At 38.2% G+C, this 24,910-nt stretch overlaps 1 protein-coding gene across 1 annotated transcript in view; it reads left to right on the top strand.

Annotated features, from left to right (window-relative positions):
- Positions 1–24,910, top strand: part of Pgm5 (phosphoglucomutase 5) — a 181,977-nt gene that overhangs the window by 13,352 nt on the left and 143,715 nt on the right. Inside the window, exons 2-6 of the mRNA XM_047524436.1 lie at positions 4,153–4,315; positions 7,710–7,856; positions 11,199–11,324; positions 14,501–14,691; positions 15,287–15,441. Of these exons, the coding sequence (XP_047380392.1) occupies positions 4,153–4,315; positions 7,710–7,856; positions 11,199–11,324; positions 14,501–14,691; positions 15,287–15,441 (782 nt within the window). The remainder of the gene's footprint in view (positions 1–4,152; positions 4,316–7,709; positions 7,857–11,198; positions 11,325–14,500; positions 14,692–15,286; positions 15,442–24,910) is intronic.

The raw sequence follows: 24,910 nt of genomic DNA on the forward strand, positions 1-24,910 counted from the left end.
AGTGAAGCCCTGCAGTCCATGGCAGCTTGGCTTGGGGCTTCCTTTCACAGTGTGTGTGAAGGTGTTTGGGTTTTAAACTGAGACTACAGGAAACAGGCATCTTGTGTATCTGGCTCTCCACAGAACTTCGTAGGTGGAAATGGTGAAGCCTGTGTGGTCCTGTAGAACACTATCTGTGAACCATCAAGAGTGTTTCTGTTTACTGTTCTCTTCACTCTCCCTGATTCACTATGGGGTACAATCTCATTATGGGGACATGAATCCATTACAGGGATATGACCTAGTAAACCAAGGATATTAAGGAATGTCATACTTATCTTTTCCTTTTTAAAACAAGAGTGACTTATTTAAAGCTAAAAGAGAATCAAAGGGCAATCTTCTGTCAGAGAATTCACACATGAGTTTTGAGAGGTTAAAAAAAAAAAGAAAAAAAAATCTTTTAACTTTCTAAAACTCACCTAAGTATAATAGGGAATGAAACCTTCCAATAAACAGTTCACACCAGAAAAAACAAAAAACAAAAAAAATCCAGCTTTCATTGGTATCATGTTACCGGGGAAGGAGAACATGCGTATGAAATTCTGGGTTTTCTCTGAGCTGTTAGACTGAGGATTTTAATTGTAAATCTTTGCTCTCTAGGACTTTAATTTGAACTGATTAAAAACTGAGCTCATACTAAATTTAATTTACAAGAGCAGTTGTTAACATTGTGAAAAAAGGGAGTCACCAGAAATAAAATAATTTAAAAAAAAGAGCTGATGTAAAGGAATAGAAGTACTGGGGAGAAAACTTTCGTGTTTTCTTTCTCAGACACTGGGCTTTGGCATGTGGCTGGGCATAATGTTTCCCCCAGCACCTGCCATGCCCCTTCACTGGGAGAAAATGATTTTAGTAGGTAATATTTAAGGACAATGGAAGGCATTGGCAGCAGGTTAGAAGAATAGATCATAAGGAACTGCATGAAGAAAATGGTGGTAACCAAACATGCCTTCTCCTGAGTCCCCCTTCCCCAAGCATTTGACGTCATGACAGCATAGGAACAAGTTCCTGCTGTCTGTCTACCTATCTGTGGATCTGGGAAGGCATGTGTGACATGTTTGTGTCTGCAGGGGCCCATGTCATAGTGTCAGGTGTCTACCTGTGGCATCTGTACCTGTATGCTTCCTATGTGTGCAAGTGACAGTGGGTTAGGGTCCACCTTGCTCCTTTCCAAGTGGGAACTGAAGGAAATGCTCTTCGGTGGCAGTGAAGTCCCTCCAGGTGAGCACCCTTTCTCTAGGGCCAGGTGGGGTTGCCCATCTTCCAGCCAAATCCAGACCCCACGGTGTGGTAGGTACAGCAAGGGGACAGCAGATGCCATAGTTTGCCCTCTCTGGGCTGTGGTCTGGGTTCACTCAGGAATAAAAGTCAGATGCTGCCCATTTTCATTGCTGTAAACAAAACCAAAACAGGTTATGTGAGTAGAACAACTTTTCCTTGTAAGGTAGCCGTCTGCTACTTTGACAGAGGGTAGTATTTCTAGGACTTTTTCAGAAAGTGAAATGGTACTTAGAGAATCTATTATCTCGAAAATATTCCTTTTAATTATTGGGGGTGCAGGGTTTGTGAAGACAGTAGTATCATCTGTGTCATGTTTAATTTTACAAAGAGTTTTTCTATTTAGAGTTTCATCTTAAGTGAATTTTTACCACCTTATACTCTCTTGACTGCCTCTGAGGCTTTTCTTGAGCCCCAGGGAAAGGAAATTGTTCTTGCTTGGTCAGGGTTAGAGCCAAGAGTTGTATCAAGGCTTTTTACTTCAAATTGAGTGATTTGTATTGAAACAGCAGGGCCTCCAAAAACTCTGTGTTCTTTATCAATTAATAAATCTTGAAAACTATAAACTAGTTTTTAAAAAAAATCTTGGACTAATTGGAAGAAGGAAGATTGACATAAGAGGAGAAAAATTGAGACACACAAAGGAGTATAGGATGTGAAGACAGGCAGAGTAGAGCGGTGTTGCCACAGGGCCACCCAATAACAGAAATTGAGAGGCCAAGAGGATCCTCTACTGGAGCCTTTGGGGATGCATGGCTCTGCTGACACCTTAATTTTGGACTCTGGTCTTCAAAACTTCAACAGATTAAGTTTCTGTTATTTTACCCACGAAGTTTATGGGAATTGGTTATGGCAGTTTTAGGAAATGAATACAGATTTGGGGTTAGATTACAGATTTTGTATTAATTTCCTAGGGCTACCATAACAAATTACCATGACTTGGTATCTCAAAAGAACAGAAATCATGCTCTCACAGCTCTGGAGACCATGAGTTGAAATAAAGGTATTGGCAGGACCACATTCCCTGAGGTTCCAGGGGAGAATCTATTGCATGGCTCTTCTATCTTCTGGTGGCTGTCAGTATTCCTTGGCTGTCCAGACTTGGGGCCACGTCACTCCAATCTCTGCCTCTGTCTTCACATTCTCTTCTTCTCTGTGTCTTCTCTTCTCTCTCTCTATTCTAGTAACTACAAAATGCCATCTCTTCCATGGGTCCAAATCAATCAACCTGCAACCAGGTAGCTGGTGAAAACTGGGAGTTATGTTCTGATTCCTTTGCTCTTTGCTTTGGTACTAGTTATTGATTACCATTTAAGAAATTATCGCGAAACTTAGTGACTTCAAACAGCAATATGTATTTTGGTTGGGGGGTGGTGCAGAGTACTGGGAATCAAATCCTGGGGCCCTTTACCAATGAACTACATCCCCAGACCTTTAAATTTTTATTTTGAGACAGGGGATTGCTAAGTTGCTGAGGTTGGCCTTGAACTTGTGATTGTCCTGCGTCAGCCTCTTGAGTCAATGGGATTACAGGTGAATGTCAATGTGCCTGACTGCAACACATATTTACCCTTTCTAAGTTTCCCTTAGAAAGGAGATGAGTTGATTTGTTTTGGGGAGTCTCAGGAGGTCACAGTCCAGTGTTGGTAAGGTTTCTGTCAAATGAAGAATTGTTGGGACCTGCAGGATCATCTACAAGATGCCTCATAGGTGGAGATGGCAAGTTAGTGCTGGCTGTAGGTGGGAGCCTGTATCTGGAAATGTTGACCCTAGGATAGCTTTGCTGTTGAGCTAGAGGATATAGCTTGCCTTGGCTTGTAGGCTGCATTAGTATTCCTCAAATGAATTATCTGGGGGTAGAGGAGGGATCTTGTTGAAACACAGGTTCTTATTCAGTAGGTCTTGGGTGGGCACTGAGGTTCTGCATTTCTATCAGGCTTACTGGTGGTACCCACCCTTCAGGTCCTGTGTGTCACAAGGGGCCTGCCCACCAAGCCTGGTGGAACATTGGAGTCACCTGTGGAGCTGTAAAAACAGCTACTACCTGGATCTTACCATCAGAGATTGTGATTTAATTAATCTGGCATTCAGTTCAAGAATTTGTTTTTAAAGCTTCCTAAATGATTCTAGTTTGAAAAAAGCTTTGGGAATGACTGGATTGGGTGACTGAACATTGTTTTAAGACAAAGTGTAGTGAATAATGCTCTTCAGGGATGTGCTTCTTATTTTTTAAAAAGCTAGAGAGTCTGGTCTCACCCATGGATGACTTCCAGATCACTACTTAGTATGACTTGATAATTCCTTCTATGTCCCCAGCACATGTCACATAGTGGCAGAAATAGAATTCCTACCTTTAGGAGAGTGGTTTCCCTGATGAGTACTGCTAAAATATGGCTGCTGAGGATATAGCTGCAGTCAGCTAGCACCCCTGCTGTATGAGCTTGCTCAGAGGCCCAGGAAGCTGGGGAAGAGAGCAGTATTCCCTTTCTTTGTCCTTGTAATTTCTAGCATGTTCATGGGCATAGCTTCTGAGTCTGGACCAAACTAAGAACTTTTACAGTTCCAATGAATCCCTTGGTTATCTAAAGCAGATGTTTTAAACTACTGAAGATCAATGAGCCGTATCCTATTTATAGGCTAATAATGGACTACTAGATTTGGACAGGGCCCCAAATTCTCTCTACCCTTCCCCCCACCCCAACCTAAAGCCCATTCAGTTCCTTCGGTTAAGTGATTGATTGTATGTTAACAGAGTCTTGGGCACTGTATATTAAATGCCTTCAATTCCATGTAACTTGGATTGATTTTTTTTTTTCTTTCTTCTGAATGGTTTAGATTGGACGACTGATTATTGGCCAGAATGGCATCTTATCAACTCCTGCCGTTTCCTGCATTATCAGGAAGATCAAGGCGACTGGTGGAATTATTCTAACAGCTAGCCACTGTCCTGGAGGACCAGGGGGAGAGTTTGGAGTGAAGTTTAATGTTGCCAATGGAGGTATGTGATTCAGAATATTCCACAAGTGCGATTTCTTTCCTCTTATATTATCATAGACTTACCAGGACCCTCTGATGGTAGATGAGCAAGGCAGAGAGGAATTGCCTCAAGAAAATTCGTGAGGTGCCCAAGATGATGAGATGAGGAAGTGACGTATTGGGCTTTTGGACCCATTTGGTTGGTTGCTTGCTTCCTGCGCTATAGTGAATAGTTGATGCTTACCTGATATGGGAGGCCTTTGGATTTTAAAGTTGGAATACAATCTGAAGGTCATCTAGACCATTCCTTTTATTTTACAGATGTAATTGTACTCCTGAGAGGCTGCGTTATTGTGGAAGGGCATACTGTTCCTCAGGGACAGACAAATGATTTTTAGCCTAAGTCCTAGGCTCTAGCATTGAATTCTTCATGTTCGCATGTATTGGCATCATTCATGAAATTACCTTCCTAATGGTATAGAGAGATTTAGTTGGTTTTACTATAGCATCCCTCTTCTGAAGTTGCAGGCAATCATCTCTTCAGATTGTGTGTTATGTAGATAAATCTAGTGGATAAAAAAACAATTCTCTGTAACATTAATAGGCACAGGGAAATGGGACATATTTGGAGTTATATGGCTTTTAAAACATATTCAGAGGACAGGACCATTTAAAGCGTGTTTCTAAGTGGAGGAGAAATGGAAACCATGAAAAAAATGCCAATGTTTTGAACACTTATAATGGGTCAGTGACCAGGCTCAGTACTTTCCATATGTTGTCTCATTGAATTCTCATAACAAACTGATAGAGAATTGAATGATTAAAAATTACTTGACCAATAGCATGAAGTAAGTTGTGAAGCTAGTTTAAAATCTAGTCTCTAGGCAAGCAGAGGACTTATGAAGGAGAAGACAAAAATGGGTACAGATGTAGCTTTAAAAGGTGCAGAATGGAAATTTGGGGAAGTAGTTGGCTTGCATCTGTTCAAAAAATTATGAAGAAAAGCTCATTTCCAACATAATTGGGCAAGAACAGAGAAGGAACTTGGGATAACTGGTGATGTTTTGTAAATATGCTCTGGGAAATTTGTTGAGGAGTCTTGAGAAGTTGTGAGGATCCTGGTAAGCAGCCTCATACTTACAGAAACCCAGTGTGTGTGATTTCACAACTTCCTTCAGTGTCTGGGAGACTGGGAAAGGTAGAGATGGGGGCAGATGATGGTGGTGTATTGAGAGTGGCAAAAGGCATTGTGAGCATGGCGGAGCATCAGGGGGTGGTGACGAGTGTCTGAGCTAACATCAGCCTCTCACAATTCCAACGTAGCCTCTGTGATGTGACCTTCACTAAGTCATATCATCTTTTCCAATTGCAGTTTCTCCATTTGGAAAAAGAAGGTAATAATTCTTCTTCTGCTTTTTTGAGTGCTAAACTCCATATGAAGTATGAAATGTGTTCTATGCAAGTTTCCATACTTGTTGCCTTGAGTTCTGATGCTAATAAAGGCAGGGCTCAAATGGTTGATCACAGAGTCCTATCTGGGACAAGAAATTAGAATTGGCTGATGGCCTGAGATTGATCAAGTGATGACAGCCACTAGTATAGGAGTGAGGAGTGGATTCAGAGTCAGGTGGATAAATGATAAAGAATTTATGGACTGCAGAGATTCAAATTTGATATTTTCAAAAGAAAGATTTTTAAGAGCTATAAACAGCTAAGTTATGACTGTGCCAGGCAGCGATTAAAGTAAAATGAAGAGGAAAGTCATTGGAGTGGCAGTGTTATAAGGGACTTGGCAGTTGCCAAGGAATTCAGAAGTTGTTGAACAATGAGATTTTCGACATGGATGGTTGTGCAGCACCACAGAGAATTATGTAGTATTCTAGAACCACTGTGTTTGGTTTTTAAAGTTCAGGAACTTCTTAAAAATGATCAACACAACCAGAGATCATGCTGTGATGCTGCAGGCATAGAGGGTGCAAGGGCATATTCATACATCTGGCAAACATAAAAAAAATGCTAGGGCTACTTGCATTTTTTTATGTTTTGTGAAGGATAAAAAGCAATAAGGAGTGAAGGAGAAGGACACTTTGAGATTTTCACTTTTCCTATACAAGGAGATAGTTGTTGGTGAAATCTATCAGACTGTCCATTGCCATGCCTTTTTACAGACATTTTTGGGAGATAGTAATGGGGCTGTACTCAAAAGTGGCATTGTCCAAAAGAAATATATTATGAATCACATGTATAATTTTAAATTTACTAGTAGCCACATTAAAAGTGTATAAAGGAATAAGTGAAATTAATAGTATATTTTATTTAATGTGCTATATCATAAATATTCAACTTGTTATAAATATAAAATTGAGGGCAAACTATTGTATTTTATACTAACTTGTAGTTTTAAAATACTTTTATTTATTTAGTTATTAATTTTGTGATGCTGAGTATTGAACCCAGTGCCTCACATGTGTTAGGCAAGCACTCTACCACTGAGCCACAACCCCAGCCCCAACTCTTAAAATTTTGATGTGCATTTTGTAACTGCAGCCCATCTCCATTTGACTAGCCACATTTCAAATGTCCAATAGCCAGATATGGTTCATGCTTGTTGTATTGGATAGTGCAGCCCTAAGGACTGACATCTAAAACAAATCAAGAAACAATTTCTGTCTAGTAGAAAGTTATAATAAGCAACTTTGTAAATAATGTTTCTATATAAAACTATTTCTTTAATATATTAGATATTTCACTGTACTTTTTTAACTCCCAGCCCTCTTGTAAAAAATACCCAAAGAGGCTTACATTAAGACATGCATATTAAAAGAAGAAAAGCAAGGAGAGAGCAACTATTGATTGATTCCATGTTTGATGCATTTAAGGTCTATCACTCCTTAATTGTCTACTGGGCCTGCTGAGGTGTGACCAGGAGTGTGAACTGGGGGAAATGATTCACCTGGCTAAGCTTACACATCAAGGAGGGAGCAGAACTGGGGTTAGAAATCAGATTTTCTTTCTCTAGGTGCACTTGGGAAGCTGTGATTTGAATCTGGAATCCCTCACTTGTGTCAGATGCATATCCTGTTTGTGTCTCATATCCTGAATAAAGCTGATTACATAACCGGGTCTCCCTAGCAGGTGTGAAACTATTTTTAGGGCAGATGTATCATTGCCTAGAAGTGGATTAAAACAAACAAACGTGGGTTATTTGTCTGTATAGAGCAGGTGAGGTTGACCAAATTTCCTCCATAGTGGGTGCATACAGCCTAAGAAACACTCAGGATAATTGAACTGTCAATGATTGTTCATTGTTTAGAGACCAAATAAATCTTTCTCCATCTTGGAGGAGGATGGTAATATTTCTCTGATTGAAATTCCTGAGACGTAAAAAAAATGTGTTTTGGATGTTCAAATTATAGGTCCTGCACCAGATGTTGTCTCAGACAAAATCTATCAGATCAGCAAAACGATTGAGGAGTATGCCATATGTCCTGATCTTCGAATTGACCTGTCTCGACTAGGAAGACAAGAATTTGACCTGGAGAACAAATTCAAACCATTCAGAGGTAATATACAGATTACATATATTTTGAAGAAGTCAGAAAAGCCCCATGGATGGGAGTACCTTCCAAGTGGGGTGCATACCTTGGAGTCCAGGTGTGCATGGTTGGAGTAGGGCTGTCCTAGCTGGTGATCAGTGGTTTTGCAGGGGAGTACACTCGGGAAAATTATTGAATTATCAATCTAAAGAGTGACTGTGGATAAACATGTGGCAACTGTATGTAGTACAGAGAGATATGAAATCAGCCATGATAGCCAGAATTGGACACTTTCAAAAATTGCTTCTGAATTCTATTATTTTCTGTGTAGGTAAAGTTCTATGGTTGACGTCATCATATCATTCCTGGAAAATTGCTAAAAACTGCTTTTGGTTTTCTAAGCAATTAGGGTGAAGGTGCTAGAATACCTTATATACTTAAGAAGAGAACAAACAAGTCAATCAGTTCATTAAATTTCCTATGGGAGCCACAGGTTTATTTTGCAAGCCAGAAGCATGCTGTTCAGCCTGATTTTTTTTTTTTTTTCCCCTGAGTACTGGGATTGAACTCAAGGACACTTGATCACCGAGTCACATCCTCAGCCCTGTTTTGTATTTTATTTAGAGATAGGGTCTCACTGAGTTGCTTAATGCCTTGCTTTTGCTGAGGCTGGCTTTGAACTTGTGATCCTCCTGCCTCAGCCTCCAGAGCCACTGAGATGATAGGCGTGCACCACTGTTCAAACTAATTTAATGCACAATAACTGATCACTGACTCTATACCAAGCATAGTTAGGAGATTTTACAAAGAAATTCACTAATTCCCAAATATATTTAGGTAAGTGGTTCAAGAATTCAAAAATTAGAATGAAATTGATAAATAATAAATAACAGAGTAAATAAAACTTCTGAAGTACTCAGAATATAACCTATTTAATAGGTTAATTTTGAACCATATAGCAACATTAGTACCGTGTGTATATCATTTTTTGCTTTTATATTATCCTACTGTTTTTCCCCAGAAGGCATTTAAGTAGCATCAAAACTAACATGTTTATTCTTTTAGTGACCCTACAAGATTCAATACAGTTTGTGTTAAGATGCTATCCATGTACAAGTCATTTAACTTAGCTAAAAAAGAAAAAATTCTTGGTTCTTGGCCTCTTGATATTTTAGAGACAAGGAAAAGCTTAAAATGGACTGTCCAGAGGGCCATTGTGTTGGGCCAATGTTACCAAATTTTTCTTAAAAATTTGGAGTTAATGGTTTGCTCAGCTAGTGAGCAGAAATTCATTGAAACCATGTGCCTGTTTTTATTAATCTAGTTAAGAGTAAGTGCATGGACAGGTGTGCACACACTTGGAATGGCTAGACAACTGAGGACAAGGGATATGTTATAGGAAAAAAAAAGATTTGAATATGGTTGACTACATATGTTTGGAGGGACTGGGCTACCAGATGACTGAGGTGTATTGGGCATTACTATTGGGAAGCAGTTTATTTATTTTTGGTATTGTCAAAATATTTTTGGTATTGCTTATAGTTGTTGAAGAGTCCCAGGTCTTTGGTGAGCTTAGGGTTTGAGCTCATTGCTGCAGTCATATTGTGAGTTGGATGACTTTTCTAAAGTGCTGCTGCTAATTAGGGTGCCTGTGGAGGCTTTCCTGGCTCCAAGGAGCATTTGGAGATAATCTTTTGAAATCATCTGTGTACTACATTCTTGCTGTTTGAAGCATTGAGTAAGACTTGAGTTAATTGGAAGCAAATTAGTCCTTGGTGTGTCACCTTAATGTGTCAAGAACATGAAGTATTAGATATAAACTTGGAATTTTCAAGGACTTCTTGTTTCCTTGTTTTTTCACATATCTGTTTGGTACTATGTGTTAGCTGTTGTAAATACCAAATGTCTTTAGGAAAGTAGTTCAGGAATTAAAGAACCAGAATGAAACTGCCAAAAATACTATCCTATATTATTGAGTAAAACTTCTGAAATACTCAGAGCATACATTTTATTTTGTAGATTCATTTTTATTGTGGCAACATAGGACATAAAATTTGCATAGCATAAAGTATAACCATTTTAACCATTTTAGGTCTATAGTTCATGGGGATTAATGTTTAATTGTTTTCTAGATTAATATCCCCCTCATTTCAAAAGGTAATTAAAAACATGCCTTGTTCCTTAAAGTAATTACATTAAATTTTAATGGACATATATACTTTGATTTAAATGTAAAGAAAAGAATTTTTAGATATGTATTTGACTAAATGAAGGGAAAATTTCATATCACATATTAAAATCTCATCCATTAAATATTGTATCTGATTGTTCTGAAAATGATTGAAGGTGAACTGGTAACATCTCCAGTGCAGATTTAAGCATGTCAGGGCTCCAAAGTGTTATGTATTTGGAAAAAAATTGAAAAACAATATACCTATGTTTTAAAGCACAAGGCCCTGGGTTCAATCCCCAGCACCGCAAAAAAAAAAAAAAAAAAAAAAAAAAAAAAAAAAAAAATATTATATATATATATATGTTTTAAATTTTAACTACAAATTTAAAAAGCAAGACCCCTGGGTAAAATTTTAGTTCCTCAAGAGTCAGCTATTTATTACTTTTAGAAAATGTATTTTGTGAGAATGAATTATATGCTGATGCTGAGTGTGGAAAATATGGTGTGTTCTGGGTTTTTCAGATTTCAAATAAGTGGAAAAGACTTGTTCTGAATTTCTGGTCATTGGGTGGTGCCAGACCCTGGAAAGTATTTGTGTTTAGTGAGGACTTTCAGATATTTGGTATTTACCTGAAAATTGGCTGCTAGATTGGGTACAAAAGACATTTCCTGCAAACTCAGGAATATAACTGTCATCATTAATTCTGCACTTGATCTGGTGGGCACAATGGCATTTGGAAAATAGGGGTCATTATTGAGGTCACTCTGTTATTTGTTTCACACCAGCTGAGTCATTATTTGGCCAGTCCCCACAGGAAAGGCTACTGGATATGCCAAGATGCCTGTTAACATTGATACGTGTGCATTTTGAGGGAGAGAGATGGTGAAAAGAAGTTGAGGGTGCTGGTGACAGGGCACATTTTTATCTTAAATTATTCTTATGGTTAATTTTTCACTTGTAAATATGAATTTATAATTTGATATTATTTTACTCATTGATGATCTGAGAAGTTTGTAGCATCTTGGTTATACCTGGATTTGTGATTTTTGTCTACAAAGGGACCCTGTACTTTCCAGGTAACACATGGGATTATTGTGGAATTGAGGTCAGGATTTCATGCAAGTAGGGTAGTTAGATTCTAAGTCTTTTTCCTGGGTATGGTCATTGACATCCCTGTTTGATTTTTTTATGTCAGTGGAGATTGTGGACCCTGTGGATATCTATCTCAACCTCCTCCGGACCATCTTTGACTTTAATGCCATCAAGAGTTTGCTGACTGGGCCCGGCCAGCTGAAGATCCGCGTTGATGCAATGCATGGAGGTGAGCTAGTGGTTTTCCACAAATTGGTGAGTGAGAAATGTTAAGCGGACCTCTCCACATGTTGGGTTTCTGAGATTTTGAGGAAGGTTGGATTCACCAATAATCACACAACTTGTGTATGTTCAGGTATTTGGAAGGCTCTGGAAAACTTCAGGACTCTAATTTCTTTCTTTTAATGTAAATGAGAACAGCAGTTGAATAAATGAGTTGGAGGCTATGTCTGTGAGAGTGTGGAGTGGATTATGACTGTATTTATGTATGTGTTTGTGATCACAGCACATGCCATAATTTAAATAATCCAATAATTCAAAGTTTGTTGTGAAAAAGAAAATCTTCTGATTTCTCATTTCTCCTCTCAATTTCTTCCTTTCAAGATTCAACACTTTTCAACTCTTCTTTCTTTGGGTATTTATCTACCCTGTCACTAAATATGAATACACAACTCCAGGTTGACTGTTCACTGATGACCATCGCTGACTTCATACCATGTAAAGTTCCCTTCACGGGCCTATGCAGTCATTCCCCAACCCCCAGCCCCTGGAAACCAGTCCTCTGCTTTCTGTCTCCATAATTTTGCCTTTTCCAGAAAGCCATAGAAAGGGAAGCATAAAGTTTGTAGGCTTTTACTTTAAGTTTCTGTCATTGGGCATGTTTTTGAGATGCAGGCATGGTGTTGTATCAGAAGTTGTTTCTTGTTATTGCAGAGTAGTGTTTCATTGTATTGATGTACCACAGTTTGTTTATCCATTCACTGGTTGATGGAAATGAGACTTTTATCCCTAGTTTCTTACTATTTGAATAACCTTGCTATGAATATTTACAAACAAGTCTTTTTGGGGAACATATGTTTCCATTTGTCTTGGGTAAGCTTGTAGGAGTGAGATTGCTGAGTCAGATGTCATGTGTATGTCTAACTATGTAAGAAACTATTAAACTTTTCCCCAAAGTAGATGTACCATTTATACCACATGCAATGTCTCTGCATCCTTGACAACACTTGGTATTGTCAGCCTTTTCAATCTCAGCCATTCTACTCTATCTTGTTCATCTCTATTAGAATAAGATTGATATATTTTTTCATTTTTTTCACTTTTTAAAATTTGTTCTAATTAGTTATACATGACAGTAGAATGCATTTTGACACATTATACACAAATGGAGCACAACTTTTCTTTTCTCTGGCTGTACATGGGGCAGAGTCACACTGATAGTATAATCATACATGTCTATAGTGTAATAATGTTCATCTCATTCCACAATCTTTCTTACCCTGACACCCCTTCCCTTCCCCACTTCCCTCTGCCCAATCCAAAGTTCCTCCATTCTTCCATCCTCCCCACCTCCCATTATGGATCGGCATCATCAGAGAAAACATTCAGTTTTAGGTTTTTTGGGTTTGGCTTATTTCACTTAGCATGATATTCTCCAATTCCATCCATTTACCTGCAAATGCCATAATTTCATTCTTCTTTAAGGCTGAGTAATGTACCGTTATGTAGATATACTACATTTTCTTTATCCATTCATCTGATGAAGGGCGTCTAGGTTGGTTCCATAGTTTAGCTGTGGTGAATTGAGCTGCTATAAACATTGATGTGGCTACATCACTGTACTATGTTGATTTTAAGTCCTTTGGGTATAAGCCGAGGAGTGGGATTTTTAAAACTTTTCTTCTCTCTGTATAATTTGTTTCCTCTAGGTTTCTTTTTACTCTTTGTTGGTTTCACACTTATGTTAATTGTGTTCCTCAAAATTTCAGTGGTTCTTGGCTGAGAGCTCTGAGCCCTGAGGGTTGGATCCTCTATGGGCTTAAGTCTAAGGGCTTCTGACTGGGCTGCTTTGCTCTTTCCTTTTGAGCTGATTAAATTCCCCCAGAAAAAGATCTTCTAGGTGTTTACCTTAGCTTTACATGGCCTAGAGAAAATAGCTCCTCTTTCCAAAGAGTTGGAACAATATTTCTGATTTTGAGCCTCATTAGCAGGCTTATGCGATGTCAATCTCTGAATCAATCACTCTGGCTGGGGGACAAAGGACATCAATTGGGTAGACCTAGGTCACCTCCTTAGCCTTGGGTGCAGTGGAATTTAGCTGCTTTCATACCATATTAATTGAGATGGAGAAGAAAGTGGTTTATCAGAAGAAACCCCAAAATACTGCTAGGAGAGGAAGAGAAATGTGTACTAGGCAATCAAAATTCAAACAACGACAAAAACAAAAAATGTTTACTATTTGAGGACTGTACTATGTTAGTGGAAAATATATGAAAATGATAATTTACATACATCTCAGCTAACAGGATTACATGGTGGTACTCAACTGTGCCTAATGTGCTACTGCAGGTTCTGTTCCCCAACTCATAACATTCCTTCCATTTGGTTGGAACTCTCCCACCCATGTCAAATATATATTCTTCTTCAAGTTTCCTCAGCAATGCTGCTTCCTCCTGGAAGCTTTACCTGAGCTCATTGCTTCTCTTAAGTCATTGGATCTAATTATTTTATAAATGTGCTTGGAATGGCACCTCTTTAATTTTACCAACCCAGTCTCTCATCTGTAGATCTGACTCATTCCACAATCAGATTAAGGGACCAGGAATGTACAAATTATGTGTTTTGCCTCTATCTCTTTAATACCTAGGATAGTAGTTCTATATTAGGCATTCCGTTCCAGGGAACAGGGAAATACTATTCCTTGCACGTATTTTGCAAAATGTGCTTACTTTTATATATTACTTCAGTGGTTTACAGTGTTTAATTATGCCTTTGGCAATGTTCAACGATTACACAAAGGACACTGTAGAACCTACTAGTGCTTTTGCCTATATTCGGCTAAAGCATTTAATGCATGAAAAACAGCAGATAATGAATCATTTTTAGATGGTTGATTTCTTTCAGGCAACATATTAGAAAAATTTGGGGAGAAAAACTTTGTCTGCAGAATTATTGACTATATCTTCTTTATACCAAACACAGTCACTGGCACATAGATGCTCAATAAATGTAATAAAAGTGAATATTATTTTCTGTTGTGTCTTAGAAAAGCCTATAAAATTTATCTTTTTTATTCTGTGTGATTAAGTGGGCTTGCTTGTTCTTACCAGCACAAAAATACCAAGGGGAGAGGATTCTGCAGATATTTCACATCATTGTATGTCTTTTTCCTTTTCTTCTTTTTAGTTATGGGACCCTATGTAAGAAAAGTTCTGTGTGATGAGCTGGGAGCTCCAGCCAATTCTGCAATAAACTGTGTTCCCCTGGAAGACTTTGGAGGGCAGCATCCTGACCCAAATCTGACATATGCAACAACCCTTTTGGAAGCCATGAAAGGAGGAGAATATGGATTTGGAGCTGCATTTGATGCTGATGGGGTAAGTAGGAAAGTTTTCTGTCTAATGACTCTTTTACATGTTTTGAGTCAAGCATTGAAAACCAGAGAATTAATGAACACATCTGGAGCTGACATGCATGGGGCATCTGGACCCTAACTGGCTCTGCATCTGTTCTCTTTAATGGCTAAATATTGCAATTAAACAGTCACTACTTTTTTTAGTTTCAGATTAACATATGTTATAAAGAAGTTATTTCTTTTATAAAATATTTATACAATAAATCTTTATTTATAGCTGGTTTTATTGAAAACACCCTGTTAGGAACCTATTCAGCAATAATCTCTGCTCTCCATTCCATTTGGAAGGAAGCTGGAGTTAAAGCTATGGAGGCTACCGAAGCATGAAGCAGTCATGCACATCTCAACAGGTGGAACACATTGCTCGTTGTGTCAAGATTCTGGACCCTTGATATTCAGGGATTTATAAGGATTCCCATGCTCTCTTTGACCTGATTCAAATTGTTTTAGGATGTTTAAATGCAAGATGACAGTAAAGTGGCTTGAGATGATTATGGGATTGGGCTGCTCGCAGCAGATGCTTCTGTCTGATAATTTTCACACATTCCTTCCCACAGGACCGTTATATGATCCTAGGCCAAAATGGCTTCTTTGTGAGTCCTTCTGACTCCCTGGCTATCATTGCTGCCAACCTCGCTTGCATTCCATATTTCCGTCAGACAGGAGTTCGAGGGTTCGGGAGAAGTATGCCAACCAGCACAGCCCTCGACAGGTAAGCAAGGATGTCACTGTTAAAAACTTTATGATGAACCTCTGATGTTAACATCCCCTCTGTCAGCAGCTGGCACTCATCCTCCCCTAACCACCTGTGAGCATGTTGAAAGCATAGGAACTTAGAGGCATGGTACGGTTTACTGGGTAGGCATGCAGAGCAGTTGGCCTGAACTTGTTTCTTATTTCTTATTTGATCTCTGTGCCTTCCTTTGCTTACCTATAAAATGGGGATAATGATATCATCCCGACACGGATCATTATGAGGTATGAATGAGGTGACTCATGAAACACATTTACCAGAACACCTGGTACGTAGTAAGTACTTCACAAATGTTTAGTAAAAGAACTTACTGACTGAATATCAAAGTATATGTAAGTGAAGTAGTAAGGAGGATGGAGATTGAGGTCAAATTATTTATAAAAGTTTGCTTGTACCTTCGTTAGCTCTGTAAAAACAGCATGGTTGATTGTGAGAATGATATGAAATAGTGATGGAATTGCCCAACAGGAGACTGATCAACGTAGTTGACCCCTGTGAAGTGAATCTCCTTTCCCTACCCTTCCTAGCATCTCTTACCATGACTTATGAAACCGTGAATTTGAGTCTAATATTTTAAAACAGCATATATTATTACAGAAGCAGGACATATGCATGGTGAAAAGTTGGAGAACACAGAAAAACAAATAAGAAAATTTATATTCCTTATGGAATATCTTTCATAATACACATTGTACACATATAACTAAAATACATAATGTAATATACATAATACGTATGTATGTATGTTATTCAGTGCCAAAAGGAGCTCAGAAAGAACATACTGCTTGTAAGATGTTTTTTATTGTCCATTAACAATCTCCAATGTTCTATTAATTCATTTTTGTGGCTTCTGAAACCAAGATCGTATTGAATTTTCCCTGGGTGTCCCCAAAATGTCTTTATGGTAGGATTCCATCCAAGACAACCTGTTGCTTCTGGTTTTATCTCTTACGTCCTTTCTTCATCTAGCACAGTTCTTTTCTCTTGTATTTAGTGACAGTGATTTTTGAAGAGACTTGATCAGTTGTCCTGGAGAATCCCACCTTCTGGATTGTGTGGTTATTTTTCTCATAATGTTATTCATTTAATCATTTATCAAGTAAAAATTTGTATGAGTGAAATGCATGGCCTTAAGCATTCAATTCACTGAGTTATGAGAAATGTATACACCCATATAGCCACCACCTGGGTTTCCATCACCCATGTCCCCATAGACAATGATTGCTGCAGTTTCTATCACTGTGTATTTGCCTGATTTAAATTTCACACAAATGGAATCATATACTGTGTACTTCTTTGTTGATGACTTTTTTCACTTAATATATACATTTTTATTCATTCATGTCCATAGTATGGGTCAGTAATTCATCTCTTTTTGTTGCTGTGTGGTATATGAATACATGAGTTTATCCCAATTTGTTCTTCCAGTCTCCCATTGATGGACATTTTGACCGTTTCCAATTATTAACTATTCCGAATCATAATGCTATAGCACTTTTATATGATAGTGTTTTTGTGGGCACATGTTCATTACTCCTGAGTAAATATCAAGGGGTGGAATGGTAGTCATAGGCTAGATGTATATTTAGTTTTACAATAAAATACCTGTTTTTTATTTTACACTCTTAATTTCTATTTATGAGAAGTTCAGTTGTTTCATATGCTTAACAACATTTGGTGGGGCTAGACTTTTTATTTTAGCTATTCTAGAAAGCATAAAATATTATTTCATTATTGTTTAGATTTACATCGTCTCAATTACTAGTGAGGTTGAGCGCATTTTCATGTTTACTGGCCATGTGTGTAACTTCTTTTGGCATATATTGAGAATGTATTGGCTCATTTTTAAAGTTGAGATCATTGGGTTTTTTTATTATTGATTTGTAGAGGTTCTTTATATTTTTTGGACAAGTCTTTTATCATATATATATGTTGCAAATATTTTCCCTGCCTGTTGCTTGCTTTTTATTTTCTTATTTGTCTTTTGATGAGTAAGTTTTAAATTTTTATGAAGTCCAGTTTAGTAATATTTTTATTATATTATGTATATTTTCATCTTCTATGAAAAATATTTACTTACTCCAACATCAGAAAGATGTTTTTTCTCTTAGAATCATTGCTGTTCTAACTTTTCATTTATGTTTATGATTCCTATTAATTTTTACATATGGTATGAGGTAGCAGTTAAAAAATCAGTTGGCCATATATATGTGTATCTATTTCAGGATTCTCTATTGTGCTCCCTGAATTTATTTGTTGATCTTTATTTATTTGTTATCTTTATATTACATTGAAATCAGGCAAATCTACCAGTACTTTTTTCTTCTTTGTTGTGTGTGTGTGTATGTGTGTGTGTGTGTGTGTGTGTGTGTGTGTGTTCCCTCATCCATCCATCCCTCCTGGATCCTCTGCATTTCTACATATATTTTAGTAGCAACACGTCAATTTCTACCAGAACCTGTTGGGATTTTGATTTTTTGTTGAATCTGTAGAACCATTTTGGGAGAATTACATTTTAATAATATCAAGTCTTTCAATCCATAAATGTGGTATATCTCTGTATCTAGATTTTCTTTAATTTCTTTTATGTATATTTTGTGTTTTTTGGTACAAAAGTCTCACAATTTTTGTGAAAATATATTTCTATTTTCTACATTTTGATGTGATTGTAGATGGAATGGTTTTATAAATATAATTTTCTAACTATTGGCTACTAATAATTTAAAAAACTTATATTCTTTCATCAGATGCCTCTACTTTTCTTCTTGAGTGATATTGACATCAGGCCCATAATGGTGAACTAAACACAATTTAAGATTCTTGCATACTAGTACTAAAGAGCAGGGCATGTGAGTCCAATTGCCTTTGCTTATATCCTTCATATTTTTAAAAAAAGCTCAGTAAAATTGTACAGAATGAAGCAAAGAATGGGACCATCTTTAGAAATTGAGAACTTAGTCATATAAGATCCTGAGTGCTACATATTTTACTTAATATTATTAATAATATTAATAATTAATATTATATTAATATTAATAATTAATTTTATTTAATAATAATACCTTGCACATGTATACCTAATCTTATAATGTAGAGAGAATTTTCATAGTTATTTCACTAGATCTCAGTAATAATTTTATCTCTAGATTAATGATGTTGAACCAGTGATCAGAGAGGTTGACTTGTACAAGGTCCCACAGCTCATTAGAAAGTGACAGAATTTGAAACTAGGTCTTCTGATGTAGTTTTCTAATGTATCTGCCCAGAATTACAACTGATCCCTGAAAAATCAATTGAGAGGGGCTGGGGTTGTGGCTCAGTGGAAGAGCACTTGCCTAGCATGTGTGAGGCACTGGGTTTGATTCTCAGCACCACATATAAATACATAAAAAAAAAATAAAGTCTATCAACAACTAAAATTATTAAAAAAAAAAAAAAAACAGTTGAGAATATTGCCCAACCCTCCTGTGGGGTAGCCAGCAACTTTTCTAACCATGGCCAAGAGAGGCTGGTTTTATTTTGACAACAAAAACCATTTGTCCTCTTTTCTTGTGGAAATTTCCCAGTACTTCTTGATTTCACTTTATCCCCCCTTCCTTATAAATCTCTGTGTCAGTCAGAAACCAGAGGCCTTGCTTAGAAATCTCACAAAGGACCTGTTCTGATATGTAAGTGACCATTTAAAAGGATTATTCATGCTTGCTGGTTGGGATTCAGAATTCTGTGGGGCTCTGACGTGGTGATTTGTTTTGGGTATTTGATCTGTTGTTCAACTCCCAAGTGGATTCTCATGATGGACACTTCATAAGTTGTATTCTTCCTAGGTAAAATAAATGCAGTCTCAATATGTCGATCTTGTCAGTGGTTTCCCAGATAACGTATTTTTTAAATTAATAAAATCATAGGATTATGTCCACAAATGGCAGGCCCCCAAAGAATAACAATTGAGTAGCTGAGACACATTAAATGACCCACTTGCCTATCTCCTGGGATTCCAGAATAAGGGGGGTCTGCACCTTTGAAACTGATGAATTATTCAGACAAACTTTCATTGTTCACAGATAATTGTTGTTTCCCAGAGGGAAGACTTTCTGTGTCTTTTAGTTCTACTCTTACAGTGTCACTAGAACAAGGATTCCATTTACCCCAGAATAATAAAAGTTTCAGCCCTGAAAATGGCATTCTTTTGGGGCTTTGTCATTCTGAATGTGTCTGATTTGTGGTTGCAGATGAGTCTTTGTTGCAGAAAGTATTTTGGTTCACATGATTTGAGAAGTAAAACTCATTCAAAGTATATTTGTAGCCTGAAGTTTGTCTCCACCCCTTGTAGAGGTATTAAATAATCCTCTATGTCATCATCCTTCAATAATATTTATGAAGCACCCATCTGTGCTTGGGGCTGTGCCAAATGCTGTGCAAAACAAGGCAAACACGCAGGCTTGAACCCTGCTCACTGGGGATATTTGCACTCTCAAACAAGGCCAGCATCCTTGGAGATATCCAGAGGAGCCAGATCTAAGAAGAGTTTTGACTCTGAGGAAGGCCATGGAAGGTCCACACCCATAAACATGGCGGTGAGGGAATAGGTTCTCTCCTACCCTTTCTTTGCTCTTTGTGCCAACCTTGTTTCCCACCATTTATTCACTCAGGAGATAGTTACCAAGAACCTTCTGTGTCCTATACATGGTCCCCTACCATGGTAGAATTTTTAGTCTAATGGGGAAGACAAAGAATTAAAAAATAAAGAAAAATTACAGAAATGCAAATTGTAACACAGGGTAGGGGAAAGTGAACTTGGTGCAGTAATAATTGATGGGGAGAGAGCATCCTGCTTAGATAGGGTAGCCAGGGAAGGACTATCCCAGGAGGTCATGATTAGGACCAAAGAGCAAAATCATGCAGCTGGATCTGGCTATGCTGCTGGGATTAGAAATGACCCATATAACACATGTGAAAATACTTATTCCTGAGACTGTAGTTTATAACTATTTGTTGCCAATCTCTAATCGAAAATATGTACCGTAGTTTGATCTTGAACATACTCATCTGGTTGTTGGAATTCAGACACTGTTAATCCTGCAAGTATGCAAGTATCTTCTGATCTGTGGTGACCTTGGTTCTTGCTACATCCTTTAGATCTGGACTATTTCATCTCTCAGATCAGTCATGATGCACAGTGGTAATGGGAGACAGTGATGTGAGTTAATGTCTAACTACTGGCTTCCCATTCATTGCGTCTGCTATAGAATTATGGGAATTAATTTGCCTCACATGCTCATGTCTCCTTTATTAAAATGACAGGGAAAAAAACAAAGAAAAACCCTTTATCATAGTAGTTAATTGTCCTCAAATGTCACAGTTGACTCAGAATCAGGGCAGGAAAGAGATGGCAGCTTCAAATGAGGACCTTGTAATAGAAACTTAAAAAACCTGTACTATAACAAGTATGAATGAGGTTAAGGAAACCTTCAAAATTATGAAGGACTGGGGAGCACTCTGGGACTAGCAATAGCAGGAAGCTGTTAATCCCTTAGGACTGAAGGATCAAGGGGAGGGATCAGGTGGCCATAGCCCAGGGAGGTCTGGCTTGAGGGAGATGGGCCTTCAGAAGGAGCTGAACTTCTCAGGGAGGGTCGAACACCCCACTGTTTTGTTTTTCTTGCTGTTCAGTCTCCTACTGGTACCTCCTATTGACCAAACCAGGAAGCCAGCAGATAGCCTGTGGGATTCTGCTCTGGGCAGGAGAGCAGGGGTTGAGCGAAATGGGGTTAGGGGTTAGGGGTGGTGGTTGTGGGGGAGTGACCAAGGAGCAGCCAGTGTAACCAGCACAGGGGCCTGTGTTTTGGAGCTCTTTTTCTCTTCAAGTCTCATCTTCTTCCTTCTTTGGGAGACATCAGGCAGAGTTGAGTTAATCATAGACCAGTCCTTTCATAATTGATCTACTAGACATTCCATTTCTTATTATCTAAAAAAATTAATGTATTCCTCTTTTCTCTGATTGACTTACCCACCATACACGACAACAAAAATTTGTTTATTGTGCATCTTTTTATTTGTGTATATTGTTTCATTTGCATATACACTTCAATTATTGTGGTTAGTGCTATGTAATTTGTACTTGATCCTTAAATTCTTTTTACTTTTGCCCACTATAGACTGTGTTTCAGGACCCTCTTGGTGACTGTGTGTGCCCCTAAGGTGTTGCCCACACCTAAGAGCAGCCCACAGTGCCAGCCATGTCACTGCTGTTCAGCTTCCTCAGCAATACATAGTCAGACTGTCTCTTGCTACCTGCCACGACCGTTACTGCTGCACAGGCCCCTGTGAATGCGTGTGAGAATTTCTTTGAGTTGTGTATCCAGGAGCTGAATTGTTGGGTCAGAGTGGGTGTCTATACTAAATCAGTGTTGACCCAATGCAGTCAGGTAACACTCCAGAATGTCCTCTCCAGTGTGCTTCCCTACCAGTTCTGAGTCTCTGCATCCTTAAATCCAGACCAACACGTTTTGTTGTTTAGCTTTCTATTTTTTTTCAGGGTAAGTAGATACAGAGTAATATACCATTGCTGTTTTAATCTTTCACATCTCATATTATTAGTGAGTTTAAGAATGTCTTCACATGCTTGAGCAATTTGGGGGATCTCCTTTTCTATTAACTGTCTGTGCCTGTCCTTTGCATTCTATTTAGGGTTCTTTTATTCCTTGATTAATTTTCAGGAATTCTTTGTGCACTCTGGATATTAGTCCCTTGCCAGTTTTAGGCACTTCTAATTTTCTTTTTCTTTTTCGGTTACAGGAATTGAACCCAGGGGTGCTTAACCACTGAGCCATATCCCCAGTCCTATTTAATATTTTATTTAGAGACAAGGTCTTGCTGAGTTGCTTAGGGTCTTCCTAAGTTGCTGAGGCTGGCTTTGAACTTACAATCCTCCTGCCTCAGCCTCCTGAGCCACTGGGATTACAGGCATGTGCCACTGTGCCTGGCTTCTTCTTCTTTCTTTGGGAAAAAAAAAAATTGTCTCTGAGTTCTGTATTAAAAATTGATATCAGCAGATGGATTTCATACACAACTCAAATGTGGCATGTATAAATAGAAACTTCTCTAATTTTCCCTAAAAATTGCTCTTCTTGAGTTTACTATCTAGGTGACTCACTTACCACTCTAATAATAAATTTAGAAATAATAGGCTTCTACTCCTCCCTCCCACCAATCAGAATTTTGTTACAAAAATCCATTCAATGTTTCTTTGTCATTCTTTTCTCTCCATTCCTACTTTGCTACTTCTGATTCTCATACTCTTTGTTTTGGACTATTGCAGTAGTCAGTGAACTGTCCAGCCCTCCTCCGATTATCTCTGACTATTTTCTGGCCTGCCCAAGGACAGTTATTGAAAAGTCACACATCTCTCTCCCTTGCTTGAAATTGGTTAGTGACTTTGAATGCTTGCAAAAGAATATCCCAGCTCCTGATTTTACGACCTGTGTAAGCCCCTGATTCTGAATATCTCCTTCTTGCCTACATTCCTTCCCCTGCCTTCTGGACATGTGCTACTTACCATTTCCCACATTCCTTGACCTCTCACAAATGCGTTCTCTTTGCCCACTGCCATGCCATTTTGTTCTTCCTTCTCTTTTAAAGTTTGAGGCAAGTGCATCGCTTTCTCGGTAAGTCCTCCTTTGTTCCCTCCACCCCAGAGCAGCACAGGGAACTTACTCTTCATGGATCCCTTCATCTCAATTGTCACAAGCATTGAAAACACTAACTCGTCTGTTTCCTCACATTCTGGTTTTACCTAGTGTTTGGCTCAGGGAGGATCTTAATAAACATGTATCTGGGCATAGTGGCACACAGCTGTAATCTCAGTGGCTCAGGAGGCTGAGGTAGGAGGATTATGAGTTCAAAGCCAGCCTCAGCAACTTAGTGAGGCCCTAAGTAAATTTGCGAGAACCTGTCTGAAAATAAAATATAAAAAGTGCTGGGGATGTGGCTCAGAGGTCAAGTGCCCCTGGTTTCAATTCCTGGTAGCAAACACACAAATAAAAACAAACAAAAATGTCCCCCCAAAACAAACAGACAAAAAACATGTATGAATGAGATTTCTTCCCTTTATGAGTACTTTTTATTTATTTGAAGAAATAGTAACTAAAGCTCCAAAAATCTAATCACATAATTCTGAAAGTTAACTTCTATGAACTACCAAAATGCTACCACTTGTTTGCAGAGGAAAATATGTCTGTATGATAAGAAGAAAATAGATGGTGCTTATTTACCCAGTCTTTTTGGGTGTAGTAAAATCGTGTCTGACTTGATTTTCATTTACAGTTAGGTGACTTTGTAGCAAGTTGGATTTTTAGTAATGATAGATAAATATTGAAGCCTTTAGCTCAAATGACTTTATCAAGCTGAGATAAAAGGAACCAACCACATAGCAATTATTTCCTAGTCAATAATTAAAAGGTTCAGGCTTCCCACAGCCTGAACTTAGAATGGTTTATTTCTTACTCTGATAAACAGGATGAGGAATGGATTTGTTACAGGACCTTTATAGGATGCCTAACATTACCCTCCTGTGTGGTTTTTGTGTTCACCTACTGGGAAGGATGTTGAGAACGGTTGAATCCATTATTCAGTGTTTCTAAGAGTTGGCATCTGATGAGAGAGTGATCTCGAACCTATACTTGGCAGAGGGCATTTATGTATTAGCTAGCTAGAGTGAGAAGAAGAAATGCACATTTAAGACCAGAAGAACAGGAGACGTGGGGATGTTGGAGAAAGCATCATCTTTCATTCTGTTTCTCAGAGCTACCTTTTCTAAGTTGGTCAGAAAAGCTTTTGGATGAACATGAGGTGACCTCGGTTCCAAAATATACAGTCATCATCACCCTCCCATGTGAACTGAAAGATGAACTATTTTGGAATTCAGCTCTCTCTCATCAGCTTCATTTGCAAGGACTCTTGGCTACTCCCTTGATGCTGACCCTGGAGGACATTGTCATTATCAAAGGTACTCCGCATCCAATTCTCAGTCCTTTCACTGACTTGGCCCCCCTTCACCTTTGCAAGTCACTCTGAGCTTTGGTGGGTTCTGCCATGCTGGACAAAGCCCCTTAGCATCACCTTGTGTGACTGGGGACTAAAGACCATTTGAAGCCAAGGATTTGGTGCCATCCACTCTAGAGCATGTATTTAAATGGTGTGCTCCCAGTGGAATGTTGACTTCATGGACTGCATCTTTTCTAATCTTAATTTTTGGGTCCATCTGGTTAAATGATCTTCTTTTGTTCCTTGTGACTTAAAATATTTGCCCACTTTAAAAAGCAATCCCATTGGTTACTGCAGAGAGGAATAACTGGTTGATAAAAACATCCCATATTTTGTAGTTACACAGTTATGTACATTTGTAAAGATTCATGGAACTGTACAATTA

This window comes from Sciurus carolinensis, chromosome 14 (assembly GCF_902686445.1).
Source record: "Sciurus carolinensis chromosome 14, mSciCar1.2, whole genome shotgun sequence".
NCBI classification, from domain to species: domain Eukaryota; kingdom Metazoa; phylum Chordata; class Mammalia; order Rodentia; family Sciuridae; genus Sciurus; species Sciurus carolinensis.